The following is a 15316-nucleotide window of genomic DNA, read 5'->3' as shown; positions in this document are numbered from 1 at the left end:
AGCTCCTTACATGCAAGACCATGCAGCAGAGACGAGATGAAAGTAAAGGAGGAACAGAACAAAAGTACGAGAGGAGTGGAAGTGGAAGTGGAAGTGGGATGTTCAAGTTGGGCGGAGGAGGGGTGTGTAGTGTTCTTTGGGGAAAGAAAAAGGACCACCACGACTCGAAGAAGCGCGGTTTTCAAAGCCCAATCCGATATTAGCATTGGGATTGGGATTGGGATTGGGAATCATTGAAAGTCCTCTGACTGGTTGCCCTTGACTATTCAGGCTTAGTCTTGCGCCGCTTTCTGTACGAGGCATTTCTCGGCGTTGTATACATCTCCAACTACGCTGTTGTGGCTGGTGGTACAGGTATATTAGACTATCAGAAGATGTTTGCATGGCACCATGACATAAAAAAAAAGTATCAATCATGAGAAATGGTTGGAACACAAGATGGTCACATTCCCAATATCCACATGCAGACCGTCATCGCTCAGCAACGCATTTCATTTCTTTTCGACAAGGGAAGTGGTAAGAAGGTGGGAAAGATTTAGACAACACGCTTGACCTATAAATTCGACACGATCAGATCAGTATACGTTCACTCCATAGACCCAGGGGGGATCTGCATGTGCAGTGCAGTGCAACTCACCTCGAAAAAGCGCTTCAACCACCACACCTGGAAGATACCCTCTCCAATAACAACAAACAGCTGGAAAAGACTCCACCACTTAACACGACCGTTGGTGCTCTCGGCTGTATTCCGGTGCACGCGCTCGCGAACAACAATGTACCCCTGCTCATCGCGGACCTGAGCCATATTCTCGGAAAGTTTGCGGACCTCTGCCTCCAGGGGATCTTGCGACATCTCCGCCTCGGGCACGTAGACGATTCCGTGGACGTTGAAGGAGACTTCCTTCGAGTTGGAGGTCCAGCCCTCGTTGCTGAAGCAGTAGTTGTATTTTCCGTCGGTCTGGGCAGTGAAGGAGTAGTCCTCGTTGGAGATGGCTTGCTGGTAGTATTGGCGGTTGCGGAGAGGGTCCTCAACCTAGAGGGGGGGCCAAACAAGACAATGGTTAGCAGGAGTTGGGATATGGAGATGAACAAATTGATTGGAGAACTTGAAAGGTTTGCAATTCACACTCCCTTTCATTCAATCCATCCACAACTTGAACCCTTGAACCAGGGGAAGGAGGGAATCTCTAGCGGAAGAGAAGACGTACCCAGAAATCAATCTCCAGATTGCCACTGCCTCCAAACTCACGATCTCCGACCTGGAACGTCACGGTCATGAGATCATCCTTGTGTAAGGCTTCGTGGAAGCATTCGCGCGAGTGAGCCTTGAGCTGGATGGTGTGTGCGGTCGCGACGGAGAACCAGCCCAGCGCCGAGACGAGGAGGGTGGCGGCGGAGAAGCGCATGGTGGATGTGATCGAGTGAGCGAGTACCCGTACTAGGCGTGGGAGGGATGGTTCTCGGAGCGACAAGGTGTCTGGTGGGGTGAAGTTGGAGTGTTGATGTTCAAGTTGGCTCGGTCTGCGGAAGGTGAAGGTGTCAAGTCGCCGGGAGTGGAGACGCTCGGACCACTTTGTAAACAGCAGGGCCCGGAGTGCTATCTAGTACTAGAAGTATTGGGCAAATTCCAGTGGGAGCCAATATTATTATTCAATTGAGGGAAGTGACATCGATAGGAAGATACTATTACTAGTACTATCTTACTATCTCTCAGGTGTGGTTAATTGTTCAGTTCAGGTTGGTCAGAGACTCGGACCTGGAGGAAATATATATGGGCCCAAGGTCATTACTAGTAAAAGGCAATTTCAAGTTGGAACTTAAATGGACGTCGGGACTCACGTCAACTTGAATAGGATGGATACTAGTTCATAAATACTACTCAATTATCTATATCTAGGTAGAAATACTATATGTTCATGAAAATACTGTAGTACTAGTAATGCCATATCACTATTCAAATACTACGGCTGTAGCAATGGTATCCCAGATTTGGCAGGCGTCGGCTACCTGCCTTGCCAGTGGCAGGGCCCCATCAAAATCATAACAATGGTCAGAGAATAATTGTACCTAGGTAGAATATATAGTAGTATACAATAGCATCATGATACTAAGAAGACTCGAAAAGTATTTTCTTCAAATATACTAATACTAGTGCTACTAATATAAACAAGAAAATAAAGAGCGGACGTATTGATTAATATGTAAGTTCAACTTCAAGTTTTAGAAAAATGTAACGATGGGACATGAAAATAGGTGAAAATATACAGTTGGGATGGGGGGGAGGGAAGTAGGAGCATGTAATATAACATAACAGAAACAAAATAACCAGAAAATAAAAAGTCAAAGTCAACTTGAATTATCGAACAGACAGAACAGGGTGGTATCAAATCAAATCCGAAAGGACATCACAAATCACAGATCTGAGGGTGGTGAGAAGAAAGAAAAGAACGAAAGAAAAGAAAGAAAGAAAGGTGGGTGGATATGTAGATATGGGAACGAATGGTGGGGGACCTTGTCTTGTTTTTGCAGGTCGAGTGAATTGAGTTGAGTGAGAGAGGGAGGTAGGTGGAAGGGGTAAGGGTAAGTGTAGATGTGAAAAACAACGCTAGAAAGAAAAGGAAATAGAGATAGAAAACGAAGCAGACATCAACTAAATGACACGGGCATGATTTCCAACAGTCTAAAAGATGATCAGAGGGGAGGGAAAACGGAAGGGATAAAGGGGAGGGGAGGATGGATTCAAGTCGAGTTTGAGTGAAGATCAGATCTCAGGCTGAGCCTGAGCCTGAGCCCGAATTTCATTTTCGATCTCAGTATCAATCTCAGTCTCAGTCTCCTCGCCTTCATCCTCATCTTCATATTCACCCTGGCCCAAAACCTCAGCATCAGCATCAGCATCAGAATCACCCTCACCAAGCCCCCCCAATTTCAGCCAACGCATCCGCATCAGATGTAATCCGTGGACCGAACGGTCCATCCTTGGGTGAATCAGAAACAACCCCATCAACAGTACTCTCAACATCATCCGCAAAGCTACCCTCCTCGTAATTCCCCGGCTCAGCATCATGGTCATAACTCGAGCGACGGAGCAAAGGGGGTGTCTTGGGCGGTTCAACGATAGGAGCCTGAACCTCCTGACGAGTCGAGCCACGGCGCGGAGTAGAAGAATTGAGTCCTCTCAGCGGCCGAGTCTCGAAAGTGGTGGGAGTAGACCGACCCGGTCCCGGTCCCGGTCTCCCAGCAGCAACAGAACCACGCGGAACATTAGAGCGCGCATGCGAACTGGGCGGAGTCAAGAGTCCGGAGAGAAAGCTGCCCGCATTACTAGATTTGGACGGAGTGTTCTCGGCAGAGCCATTCCCATTCGCCGCGTCACGGGATTTGCGCCAGTTACCCCAAGCCGCGGCTGCGGCGAGGGGGAGGGCAGCGCGGGGCGAGGCGGCAATGTCGGAGATAGATGGTAGGGAAAGGGGCGAGGAGTGGCCTCCTGTAAGTGCACGTTCGCGCTCTTGTTGTTGCATCTGTAGGTTGGCCTTTAGGCGGATTGCGGCGTCGCGGACGGCGTGTTGGTTGAAGTTTGGCTGGGAGACTGTTTTGATTATGTCTGTGAGGTCGTCGATGCGGACGCCGAGGAGTTCGCGGAGCCAGTTGATTTCAGTGTCCTTCTCATTGATCTTGTTGGGTGCGTCTTTGTCTACGGATGCGGCTTCTTGCTCGAGTTCTTCGATGCGGGTCTCGCGTTGTTGGAGCTGGTCTTGCAGGACGAAGATGGATTCACGGAGGGCCTGGGGGGAGATGCGCTCTGGCTCGTTGGATCCCTGGTTGAAGGACATTGAGGGTGAGTGTGCGTGTCTTGGTGCTGGGGCTGGGGCTGGGCCGGGGGCTGGGCCGGGGGCCGGTGCTTTGCCCTTAGCGGCGGCAGCAGCATGGCGAGCAGCGGACTGGGCGATTTCGAGCTTCTCTTCGAGATGTTGGACGCGCTCTTGGAGATGCGTGACTTTGTCGTTTGAAAGAGCGAGGCGGTCTGTATTATGGGCTTCGCCGCGGGCACGATCTTCAGAGGAGTTGTGCAGAGCACGGGCGTGGCGTTCGCGGAGATCGTTGAGGACACGCTCGTGAGTCTTGCGCTGGTCGTCAAGTGCAAGTTCCCGGGACTCCTTGGCAGCAGCTAGAGAGGTCACCCTGACTTCGTTGGCTTCTTCCAAGAGCATCTCGTAGCGCTCACGGGAGGTATCAGCATCCATGCGAACACCATCGAGCTGGGTCTGAAGACGAATGACCTGAGCCTCAAGTTCAGCTCGGACAATGTTAACCTGGCTATTGGAAGCTTCGATATCAGCCTCCATTGCGGTGCGTGTGCGCTGGATCTCAACACGGCTGCTTTCACGAGCTTCGTTGAACTCGCGCTCGAAGCGAGCAGCCTTAATCTGCAAGTCGTGGTTTTCGGCGCGCAGGCCTGCGACAGTCTCCTCAAGCTTGACGTTCTCTTGTTGCGATTGCTCGTGGATGAACTTGATTTTCGCAGCTTCCCTCTCTTGCTTGGAAAGCTCGACAACCTCCTGCTCAAGCTGTTCACGCAGCTTAACTTCCCGAGCGTGCGATGCACGAAGCTCATTGTACTTAGCAAGTTGCTCTTCCTCCTTTCTGCGGAAGTTGGCCTGCTCAGTAGTAACATCGGATGTGACGGTCACCATATCATGTTGGAGACGATCAAACTTCTCAGTGATGTTCTGGCGAGCAACCATGCTATCCTCAATACGAGTCCTCAAGTGATCAACAGTCTCATGGAGAGACTTATTTTCATCCTTGGTAGTCTCAAGCTGACGACGGAAGTGATCACTGGAAACACGGTACTCGTCCAGAGTTCCTTCGAGGGCAATATTCTTAGAAGAAAGCTCGGCAATCGTGACCTTGAGAGTCTCGCTCTCTTCACTGAGAGACTCGGTACGGAACTGCATCTTCTCCAAGTGAGGGATCTTCTCCTCCTTGAATTGCAGGAACCGGGTCTCGGCATCCTCGGCGGCAGCGCTGTGCTGAGCAGCATCCTCTTCAGCAATTTTGAGAAGACGCTGGAGCTCAAGTACAGAGTCCGATGCCTCGCGACGAGCCTTGTACTCAGCCTCGGCGCGGTCATCGGCGTGACGCAGCATGCTCTTCAGCCCATCAATTTGCATCATCAAGCTGTCGGCGCCAATTTCCTCGGCCTCGGACAGACGAGGGGTCTGTTGGGCGAGCTGTCTGGCAAGAGTTTCCTCGAGGATCTCACGCATATCGCCGACCGGATCTTGGGCGAGCTTCTTGATAGTCAAAGCTTGCAGCTCGGCAATGCTCTCCTTCAACAGCGCCATTTCACTGTGGCTGGAGTGCTGGATGTTGCGGTGGGGGAGTTCATGAGTGAGCAGAGCCTCTGTGACAACACTCTTCAGCATCTCCAGCTTACGATCACGCATGTGGTGAGGCGAACGGTCACGGACAGTAACTTCGCGCTCCTCGCCATCGTCTTCATCGTCGGCATCGCTGTCCTCCACATCTCCGGAGACACTGCGAATTGCTCTCCTGCTAGCAGATCCAGAGGCGATGGTAGCCACAGAAGTTTGAATGACAGCCAGAGCACGCTCCATGGGGCTAAGACGATCATCGATAGCGGAACCAACAATGTCGTTAATGCGGCGATCGAAGAAGCGGTTCCGGTTGAAGAACTTCTCATCCTCACCGGAGGAAATCATGTCATCCCAATCACTGACATGGTCGTTCTCGGTAATGAGATGGCGAACTGGGGACTGGAGACGAGAAACAATGCTCTTCGGGGAGAGAAGGTAAAGTTGCTCTGAGCGTCGCCATCCGAGCCAATATTGGGAATATCGAGCTTGTGCGTCTTCGGGCCACCACCAGGGCTGGGGCTGGGAGCTTCGGTTCGGCCCTCTGCAGGACCGAACTGGCGTTCCTTTGTGGGAGCGGAGTCCGAAATCAGCTGGCGTGGCATGGGGGTAGTCTGTCGCATGATACCGACGTCAGAGTCGTCATTGAGTTGATCCATGACAGCGTTCAGCTCATCATCGTCGAGAGATTCATCGCCAGAATCGGAGTGGAATCCCTTGTGAATTTGACGGGCAGGTGTCTTCTCTGGCTCAGGGGTTGGTTGCTGAGCCTTTGGTGGACTGGCAGTAGCGAAACGCGACGCCATAAGACCACCAGTTGGCTTCTTCTTCTCAACAGAGTGGGGCTGCTCGGGTTGGGGTTCGGGCTCTGCAAAGCTGGACGGCTCGACAGTAGTAGGGAGGAAACTGGGAACAGCCGGCTTGAACTCGAAAGGCTTGGCTGTTGCCGACAGCGTGGTGCTCTTCACGGAGCTCTTAGAATCGGAAGGACCATGCGCGGAAGCCTTGTAGTCAACCTGAAGACCGTCTGCAGAGCGTTTGCGCTGGGGCTGCTTGACATTCTCCTCGGTCTCCTCGGTGTGTTCAGCCTGGATAGGAGATGCAGTGTGAGATCTGGCAGCGGCACCTTCGGTCTTGTAATCGAACAAAGTCCATGTCTCGGCCTCGCTGTTGGGCGTGCCCCTGCGTTCAATGGCCTTCTCATCTGGCGAAGCGTTCTCCTTGCCCTCGGCAACCGCATGAAGCGTAGTCGATGCCTGAGCATTACCAGTCTCGCCCAAGGGGTGAGTAGAAATGCTATAGCGGGCTTCACCTTCAGCATGGCCGATTCCGCGACGAGCACGCTTATGACGATCGGTAGGAACCGGTCGATCGCCATCGTCATCAGCGGCTTGGACTTCACCGTCGGCATTCGCAGCTTCAGATTCATCCGGTCGGACAATTGGAATCGCCTTGGACTCCTTTGAGGGTTTAGAGATCTCATTGAGGTCGATGTCGCCGAAGATCTTTGTCCGATTGGCAGCTGGCAGCTCAGAGCTAGCGTTGGAGGTGATACTGGCACCGGGGTTGAAAACAGGCGCTTCAACGTTGAAAGATGCTGCAGAGAATTTGAATGCACTTGGTTTGGGAGCCGGGTTGTGCTCGATCTGACCACCCATCATGCCATTGGGAGCAAAAGGGGCAGGGGAGGGGGAGCAAAGCCGAAGCCTTGGTTCATACCACCAAACTGGAAAGCGCTGTTGGCAAATGGCGCGGGTTGAGATCCGAAGGATGCAGTTGGATCGAATTCCTTGGCCTCCACATTTAGAGACGAAATCGAAAGCTTGGATTGGTGGCCAAACGACTCGTGGCTTGGCTTGGAATCATGCCACGGGCCGTGATCGGGCTGAACTCCGCGGGTATGGGGGGGTTCCAGCAAGGCTAGGGTTGGTATCGATGTCGGAGCCTTCATGGTGGTTGTTACCCTGGCCGAATTGCTCATGGTAGAACTGGTGTGGCTGTTGGGAGAACGGGTGCGAGGGATGGCCGGATTGGTCGTGCATCTGATGTTGCTCATGTTCTGGCATACCCCAGTGAGACTGAAGCATGTTGGCATTTAGGGCATGATGAGCAGCATCGCGGTCATCCTCTTCTAATCGATGGTCAGCAGATGGATCCATGTGATAATTATTGTGGTTCATCTGCTCCAGTCCTCTCTGTAGAGTTTCGCTCAGGTTATGGCCATGACCACGCGGGGTGGGGTGTGCGATCTCAACATTTGATGCGTGGAAGTGATCAGGGGCGTTCACAGGGGTTTGTGGAGTCTGGTATGGGAGACCCTGTTCCTGACCCATGTGCGCAAATTGTGCATCAAACTCATTCTTCCCATCAAATCCACCACCATGGAAGCCACCCTGGTCGTTAAACGGAGACACGGGGGACATCATCGAGTTGAAGCTGTGGAGCCCTCCAGGGGCACCAGATCCGCTTGCTTGGCGGAGATTGATCAAGCTTTGAGGTGTCATGGTACCCTGTGCAGGAGGCGTAGGCTGGAATTGGAAGGGGAAACCAGGCATCATATTCTGGTCCATGCCCAGGAATGGAGTCTGGACACTGAATTGTGAAGCCGGCGATGCCAGAGAGCCAATGCCAGCACTCGTAGTCGCAGACTGACCAAAGTTTGGAGAGAAAGGATGAATGGAACCGAGATGGTTGCTTCCTGCCGAAGCGGTTGGAATAGGTGGCGATGCGAGGCCGGGGAATGGCGTTTGAGAAGCATTGATTGATGGCGAAACAGAGGGTTGGGGCTCAGGCTGACCGAAGTCGACACCTAGAGCTCGTAACTTCGCCTCTTGAAGCTCATTCACGTAGTCATCCCACACGGCCTTGTCTGGGAATTGGATATGAGCCTTCTGGCCCCTAGTTTCCTCCCACAACTCAGCTGGGTCCGGGTACAAGGCACGGCTGAGGCCACCAAGCACAGCGGGTTGGGATTCATCGACCGCATCGCCAATGGTGAAACCGCGGGTATCGTATCCATCCTCCTCCCACTTCTTCATCCGAGCTTCGACATCGGCAGGGGTCAAAAGGTGGATACCGGATTGTTCTGTACCACGTCTATCGTCCGTAGGCAGCTCAATAATGCATGCTTTCCCGCGCCAATTAAGCTTCTTCCTTCTCCTAGGAGTCTGAGCCGCTGATCGATTCACGGCTTCGGGTTTTAACTCCTCCAAAACTCCAGTCTTTGTATCCTCCTCCACGGTACTTGACGGGGGAGGCGGCAGTGGCTTCTCTGACGGTGATTCGGCATCAAATATCACCTCGCCGGGAGGGTGAGATTCCTTGGTATCCGACATGATGTTTTTAGACGGTTCCTTATCGTATGCAAATCCCCAAAAGTCTTCCTGGCGCAAAGTATCGGTGCGCTTGTGCACGGTTTTCTTTCCGTTGGCACGAGCAGCAGCTCTTCGACCGACGAAATCGGATAAGGTCGGTGTTTTCAGGAGGTCGTTGTCACGGATATTATCCTCCAGACCAAGCCAGTCGTCTGAAAGGTCGTCTGCAAGGTGATTCTGCGCGGTAATGAACGAGGGCGCCTCGCTTCCCGAGTCGTCGCTCAACCAGTTGCTGCGCTCGGTTCTCGGTTGACCGGAGAGATACTGATTAATCCAATCCTGGGTAAAATCCCGGATTGATTTACCTCCTTCTTCTTCTTCCGCTGGATCGTCGAGATCGGCTGAATTGACTGCGACGCTTGCTCGACGAAGCTCTGGGATTGCGACCGAAGGGGCGGGCGAGCTGGCCTCGGATCCGTGGTCGATGCCGGCAAATTGGCTTAGAGTCAGAGAGAGGCGACGGGTACTCGGTGCAGCATACGGGGATCCCCAGGCCGTGGTATAGTAGACACTGCTCTCTGCTCTAGTGTTCTCGGGAGAGGCAGTCAGAGATTCGACGGGCCGACGGTTTGTCGAGAAGAACGGCAAGGGCGGGGGATCGAGAGTGATACTCGGAGAGAATTGTTGGGAGGGAGAGCCAGTGTCCGATGGGCTGCTCGAGTCTCCTGAGGAGGGAGAGGACAAGAGCAACTCCGGGGCCTGGCGTGAATCGTCAGGCGGGATGCGCGCGTCCTTGTGATGGAACGACGGGGAAGATGCCGAAGAGGCGGAAGAGACGGAGGGGTCTAGATCTGATAACCCATGAGAGGTGGGATGGTTAGCATTCCATGACAGTCTTCCAGGATCTCCCTTTCTTTTCTTTTTCTGGAAGTGGAGGAGGGGTTTCGAGGAATGGGATGAAAGGGAGAATCGCGTGGCGGACGCGGGTAGAGTTGGTAGAGTTGGGGTCTGACCCCGTATACAGGCACAGCAGATAACTCCCTGGAAATTGAAACGGGGGATATAGAGAAAAACACACCTTCCGTGTCGACTCCTGCAGCAAGCACTTGCTTGCCGCTCCGGTTATTGTCCAGAATGTTGACGCATGGAACGGGCAGTGAAGAACAGACAACCCGTGATTGGCGGTGCGAAGGATCGCGTTACCGGATGAAAAGGAGGGATGTGTTAATTGAGAGAATGCAAATTGGCAGAAGCAGCAAATTGCAGACACAAATCACAATCACAAATCACAAATCACGGCAAGACCTGAAGCATCGCGGGAGGCGTGGAAAGGGGAAAAAAAAGAGCGTGTGGCTATTATGTCACGTCACGTTGAACTGGGGAAGTTTCCCTCGAGAGTACACTAGGTACACTAGTGTTGGTCACTAAGTCACTGTACTTCCGAGGTGCCCCTTTTCACCGTATCGTGCTAAGTACCAGTACTCACTAGTACATATGGATCATCTCGTTATTCATTCCACTTTAGTCTTTCGTGTTGGTCTTAGTGTGAGGTAGTGTAGGTGGGCCACCCTTGCCTGGAAGGGATATTCACTGTTCAACGGTGTACTGTCTGTTCTCTGCGCTCTGTACTCTCCTGTACACTTCTCTATTCCACTCTACTCTACTCTACTCTACCAGTACCCACTCCCTTGCAGCAGTGCAATGCCATCACAGCGCATCGCAGTTTCAATTGAATGGTAAACAAGCAAGTTCGGTTCGTGGGGGGGATTTCAGGGGTAGGCGAACCACGGTTCTGCATGACTAAGCTTGATTTGCAATGACATAGTACAACATAGTAGCACATAGCATAGCATATAGTATAGCATAGCTATAGGGTTAGTATATAGCATTCATACTATAGCAGCAGAGAAAATCTTATCACTCTGCTGCAATCTGCTCCCTGCACTCGGCTGCACGCTGTCACATTCACATCAGACACGTCAGGTCAGGCCGAGGTGCCACACTACTCGTACAACTACACCGCACTCATGCTGCCCAAGATCACCAAATTATTATTTCCATTCGGTTCGATCAGATGCAAGACCCCATCCATCTATACAGGGTCCACAAACAAAACATACAAGCAAAAAAGTAACAGCGAAAAAAAAAAGTCAACAGCTGTATCTACCCTGCCACTCCACTCAACAGATCCGCTTATTGCTGATTACTTATTTCGGGCAGCTGGTATCAAACTTCTTCACGCGCTTATCGGTGAAAAGACCCCAGTGCTTCTCATCCTGAGGCTTACCGTTGTCACCAATGCTGTCAGGCTTCCAGGACTCGTCAAAGGCCTCGAAGTAGAAGAGATCCACGTTCCACGCCAGCATGCCGCAGATACCGTGCTTCCAGAAGGTCTTCGCATTATCGGTGCCGGCCTTGGCGGCTTCGTAGTCGGAACCACCATCTAGAAACAGTCAGTTAGTCAATAACCTCTACAGATCACTGTCACAGGGTCAGTCTAGTACATACCAGTAGGCCAGCCAGTCTCGCCAGTAATAACGCGAATCTTGTCAGCATCGTCTCCGGCAACCTTCTGGATATGCTTCATGGCACCGCTCATATCATCAAAGTAAGTCTGGTACGCCTTGTCGGCGGCGGTACCCTGCCAGTAGGCAAAGGCATTGGCGAGAACATAGGTGACCATGGGGTTGTCATCGGTGTTGGTGGTGAACAGATCGTCGGCGGTACCATCGGCGAACTTGTTCCAGGAGTCGGCAGTACCAACAGTGATGCTGGGGAAGGCCTTGCCGACGGTGCTGATGTATTTGTGGAGCTGGGGACCGGTCAAATCACCGCGGTACAGGGTCTCGGATCCGACGGTGATGGCCTCGACCTGGCTCTCGTAGCCGGGGATGTATTTCTTCAGGGCAGCGAAGTCCTTGACGAAGGATGGATCGCTGGTGCTGGTGTCGGTCTTCTTCTGGGCGCCGACCCTAGCAGAGAATATTGTGTTAGAGGGAAAATTGGTGGCCGTAGTGACAGTGATGGCGGGGGGATATACCAGATACCCAGAACAACCTTGAAGCCCTTGGACTTGGCAGCAGGGAGGATCTCTTTGGGGGTGTCGCACTCGCTGCCAGAGTAGGTGCGGACCAGGGTGGTCAGGTCCTTCAGGGCCTCAAAGTCCTTTTCGTAATCATCGGTGGTCTTGCAATCACCGCTGGGCAGCTTGTCGCCGAGGGAGAATCCGAGGGTACCTCTGGCTGTGACGGCCGGGGCCGCGGCCAGCATGAAAGGAAGAATGCTAGAAACGCGCATGGTGGTTCGTGGAGGCTCGAATCGAACCTAGAGAGAGTGTGGGGGGGGAGGAGGGGAAAGAATTGATCAAAAGAATGTGGTTGATCAGAAAGGAATGTAAAGGGTAGGAAGGACGTGAATGGAAAGAGAGCAGATCAGATGTGGAGGAGGAGAGAAGGAGACCAACAACATCAGCCTAGTCAGCCTAGTCCTAGTCAGCCCAGTCAGTCAAGGGTCGACAGTCCCTGAAAGTCCCCTTTGTGGGGCTCAGGGGTTGCCCAATGACAATCCTTGTAGATGAAACATCCAAGGGTCTGGACTCCACTCCTTTTCACGAACTGTGCTGTTACACCGTTTGTTATGATCTTTGGTTTTGAGACTGGGCAGATGCAGATGCAAATGCAGGTGTAGTGCAGTGCAGTGCGGTGCAGCTCTACACAGATATTTGGGTACAGATAGTTAGGCACTCGCCCCGAACACTTGCATTGAACGAGTCTTGCGGTCGGATGTCCCCGATGCAGACGCAGCAAGGGATCCATCTGCCCAATGGAACAGTACTACGGAGTACGTAGTAACGATTACTAATTTATATTCAACTCGCAGCTACAGACATCGGAAGACTGTTTTTTATAAAGTATACTAGTAGTATCATAACAACCTGAGTATTGTGGGGTTCCCCACAACAATTGGCCTTTCCATTACCATGGTCTGCTGGATCTATACCAAGATTCTAGCACCATTTCATCAGGGATAATATCTACAGATTAGACCTCATCTGCAGCTACTACTAGTAATAAAGTCCGAGTCTAGACAGGACCCTAGGTCCACTTGAGTAAATTTTAGTCTGGGTTCAGTGCGTGTTCGAACTTCTCTCTAGTGGTGTTGCAAAGGGTTAAAACCCCCTATGGCCCACCATTAGAAGGAGGAGACGAGAACAGTCAACATGGGATTTCAAACTTTTGCAACACCACTGTATGAAGACAAAGCCCATACAGAGGAGAACAGCGGAAGTGAATAATCAAGACATAGCTGGGCACAAGCGAAGTCATTGCACTGGGTTAGAATGTTCTCATTGGAAATCGAAACTATTTGGAATGTTTATTCAATGCTTAGCCGGTGGAGAACTGCAATATCAAAAGAAAATGGCCTTGATTTTGCTTGTGAATTATCCCCGGGGCCAGTCGAAGGTTCCCAGGCGAACAAGAATAAATGGCGCATTTCAGACGCTCATTGGAACATTGGAACAAGTTTGATTTGAGTGCGGCTCGCTTAGAGCCAAGGAGATACTAGGTAACCAGCCTAGACAGCTAGCTTGTAAATCCAAGTTCCAGACATACTGGGGTACAGGGAAACCGGATGACTGGTGTGATGGTGCAAACTCAAGTCACACAATTACAGACACCTCGATTGTCGATGGCGAGCAGCCACCAACCATTTTCTACTCAAAAAAGGACACAGACCCTAAGTACATGGATGGTTGCTCTTATGATCATTGAGGGCACTCATTTGGGTGCGACGGCTGTAGTGCTAATTGCCGGATCGTTACCTCCGGTGGAACTAATGGCAAAACCGTTGCGACATGCGGTAAGATGGATCATATCGAGATGGTTACTTGCATTAAAGAGGCATCGTCGACGACAACTACACAGACTATTAGAGCCCCTGCTACATCTACAGGAGCAAATCCTGCTTATACATCAGGATGTGCTCAGAAGAACTTTGACAAGGCGACCTGGGATAAGGAGAAAATGGATGACTTTGTGCTTGATCTGTAAGTGGGCTTGGAATGCTTTGCCTCATGAGTGAGGTCCATGGCTAATTTTACAACATCCAGAGCCCAGAAAATGCCCTCGGATTATGATAAAAGTTTTATTAAATGTATCAATTCTAAGATTTCTGGACCAGCAAACTTTTGAGTGCGATTTGTGAGTCTTTGAACTTTCTCTTTCCACGATTTATCTGAATATTAAAGCTAATGTTTTTTTATTATGGAAATGAAGATCAAAAGATGGAAAACGTGATTCCTGTGACTTTCAGGCAGCAGATTGCTCAAAGGGAGATAATGCTCGATATATATTTCTGCAAACAGCAATCAATCACTATTTCAAGTTCACCAGCACACTTTTGGCCGCCATTAATAATGCCAAAGTACAGTTTGCCTCAACTTCGGCTGACATAAATCAGGACTTTGTCAAGACTGATCTTCCCGATGTAAGTAAATCCATAATTCCTCAGTCCAGTGAGTATATTCTGAGTTTAATTATTAGGCGTGTGACACCTGGGTTGCGATTATAATTGGTGGAGCACTTGGTGCTGTTGGGGGAGTGTATGGTGCTGCGGCTGCAGCTATTCCAGCTATGGCCAAGGCCGGCGGTATCACTGCTGGTGTAGCAGGGGCAGCAAGTGGTCTTGATGGAATTGGCCTTGGAATTGCTAATACTGCGCTACCAGGAACCAAAGGCGCTAGCCTTTCGGAATAAGACTGCAAAATGAGTTCAATGCCGAGGCAAAACTGCAGAGTTATATGACTAGCCAGCTGAATACTTTTTCAGACGCAACATTTAGTGCAGCAAACAAAGCTCTCAAGGGCAAGGCAGCAAACCCGAACCCCGCCAAAGACAGAAGGTAGGGATGCCACTCGTTACCTGGCGAGGTAAAGATCATAGTCAGGGTTGACCCCCGATTTCCCAGGTGTTTGAATGGTAGAAAGCACGAAGCAGTTGCCACTTGCAGACGAATATACGACAGCAGCATCTCCTGGACTGACTTTGTCAAGGCAGGCCTTGACAGAGCGTTCAATTGTTAGAGTTCGTATCCCACCAGCACCTGTGCCAGTGTTAGACCATACTTATAAGTTTTACCGCCAAGGTAGAAACGATGTACACTCACCTGCCGAGCACGTCTCTTGAAATTTCCGACCGTTCTTTCCCGAGACAACAACACCATTTCCTTGGCCTGGGAGGAAAGCATTAGTAAGACTTCTAAGTGGTTGACAAATAAATAATTAAGATGTTCTGCCGAAAGGTACCACGGAAACTGGACCGTTCTCGTAATGCTTCAGGATAGCCTTGGAATCAGCGAGGTCGGCTTCGTTCTTTTATGAGCCTCCTTCAGATTGTCTAGTTCCTTCTGACTATCGTCCTTCTCCCGCTGGTAGGTCTTGCTTTTGGTGTCTAGGTCGTCTTTCTCTTGCTGACAAGCCTTGATCTTAGCTTCCAGTTCACGATTTTCAGCCCGAAACTCGTCCTTATCCCCCTCAATATATCTTATGTAGTCTGCCGTGGCGGCAAGTTCACCTCGTACGGCCTCGAGTTCATCTTCACATACTCCACGTGACTGAGTCAACTA

General features: G+C 51.1%; 3 protein-coding genes across 3 annotated transcripts; 1 reads left to right on the top strand and 2 right to left on the bottom strand.

Annotated features, from left to right (window-relative positions):
* Positions 1-535: 535 nt before the first annotated feature.
* N7481_009158 (p24 family protein) lies at positions 536-1406 on the bottom strand (the record flags this gene model as incomplete). The annotated part of the gene is made up of 3 exons (XM_057268377.1): positions 536-553; positions 638-1033; positions 1209-1406. 3 exons carry the CDS (start codon positions 1404-1406, stop codon positions 536-538), a joined length of 612 nt encoding a protein of 203 aa, XP_057119054.1.
* A 1503-nt stretch (positions 1407-2909) lies between these two features.
* N7481_009157 (putative myosin class II heavy chain (MHC)) lies at positions 2910-11989 on the bottom strand (the record flags this gene model as incomplete). The annotated part of the gene is made up of 7 exons (XM_057268376.1): positions 2910-5739; positions 5796-6975; positions 7098-7298; positions 7342-9543; positions 10980-11135; positions 11201-11664; positions 11733-11989. 7 exons carry the CDS (start codon positions 11987-11989, stop codon positions 2910-2912), a joined length of 7290 nt encoding a protein of 2429 aa, XP_057119053.1.
* Positions 11990-13547: 1558 nt separating this feature from the next.
* N7481_009156 (uncharacterized protein) lies at positions 13548-14448 on the top strand (the record flags this gene model as incomplete). Its single annotated transcript, XM_057268375.1, has 4 exons — positions 13548-13552; positions 13626-13739; positions 14086-14179; positions 14236-14448. The coding sequence occupies 4 exons, from the start codon at positions 13548-13550 to the stop codon at positions 14446-14448; spliced, it is 426 nt and encodes a 141-aa protein (XP_057119052.1).
* Between the last annotated feature and the right edge of the window lie 868 nt (positions 14449-15316).

Source organism: Penicillium waksmanii, assembly GCF_028829765.1.
Source record: "Penicillium waksmanii strain IBT 27052 chromosome Unknown utg000008l:1.0-5622682.0:1.0-5626561.0, whole genome shotgun sequence".
Lineage (NCBI taxonomy): Eukaryota > Fungi > Ascomycota > Eurotiomycetes > Eurotiales > Aspergillaceae > Penicillium > Penicillium waksmanii.
The sequence above is the reverse complement of the archived record's forward strand: the minus strand, read 5'-3'. Positions and strand labels throughout refer to the sequence as shown.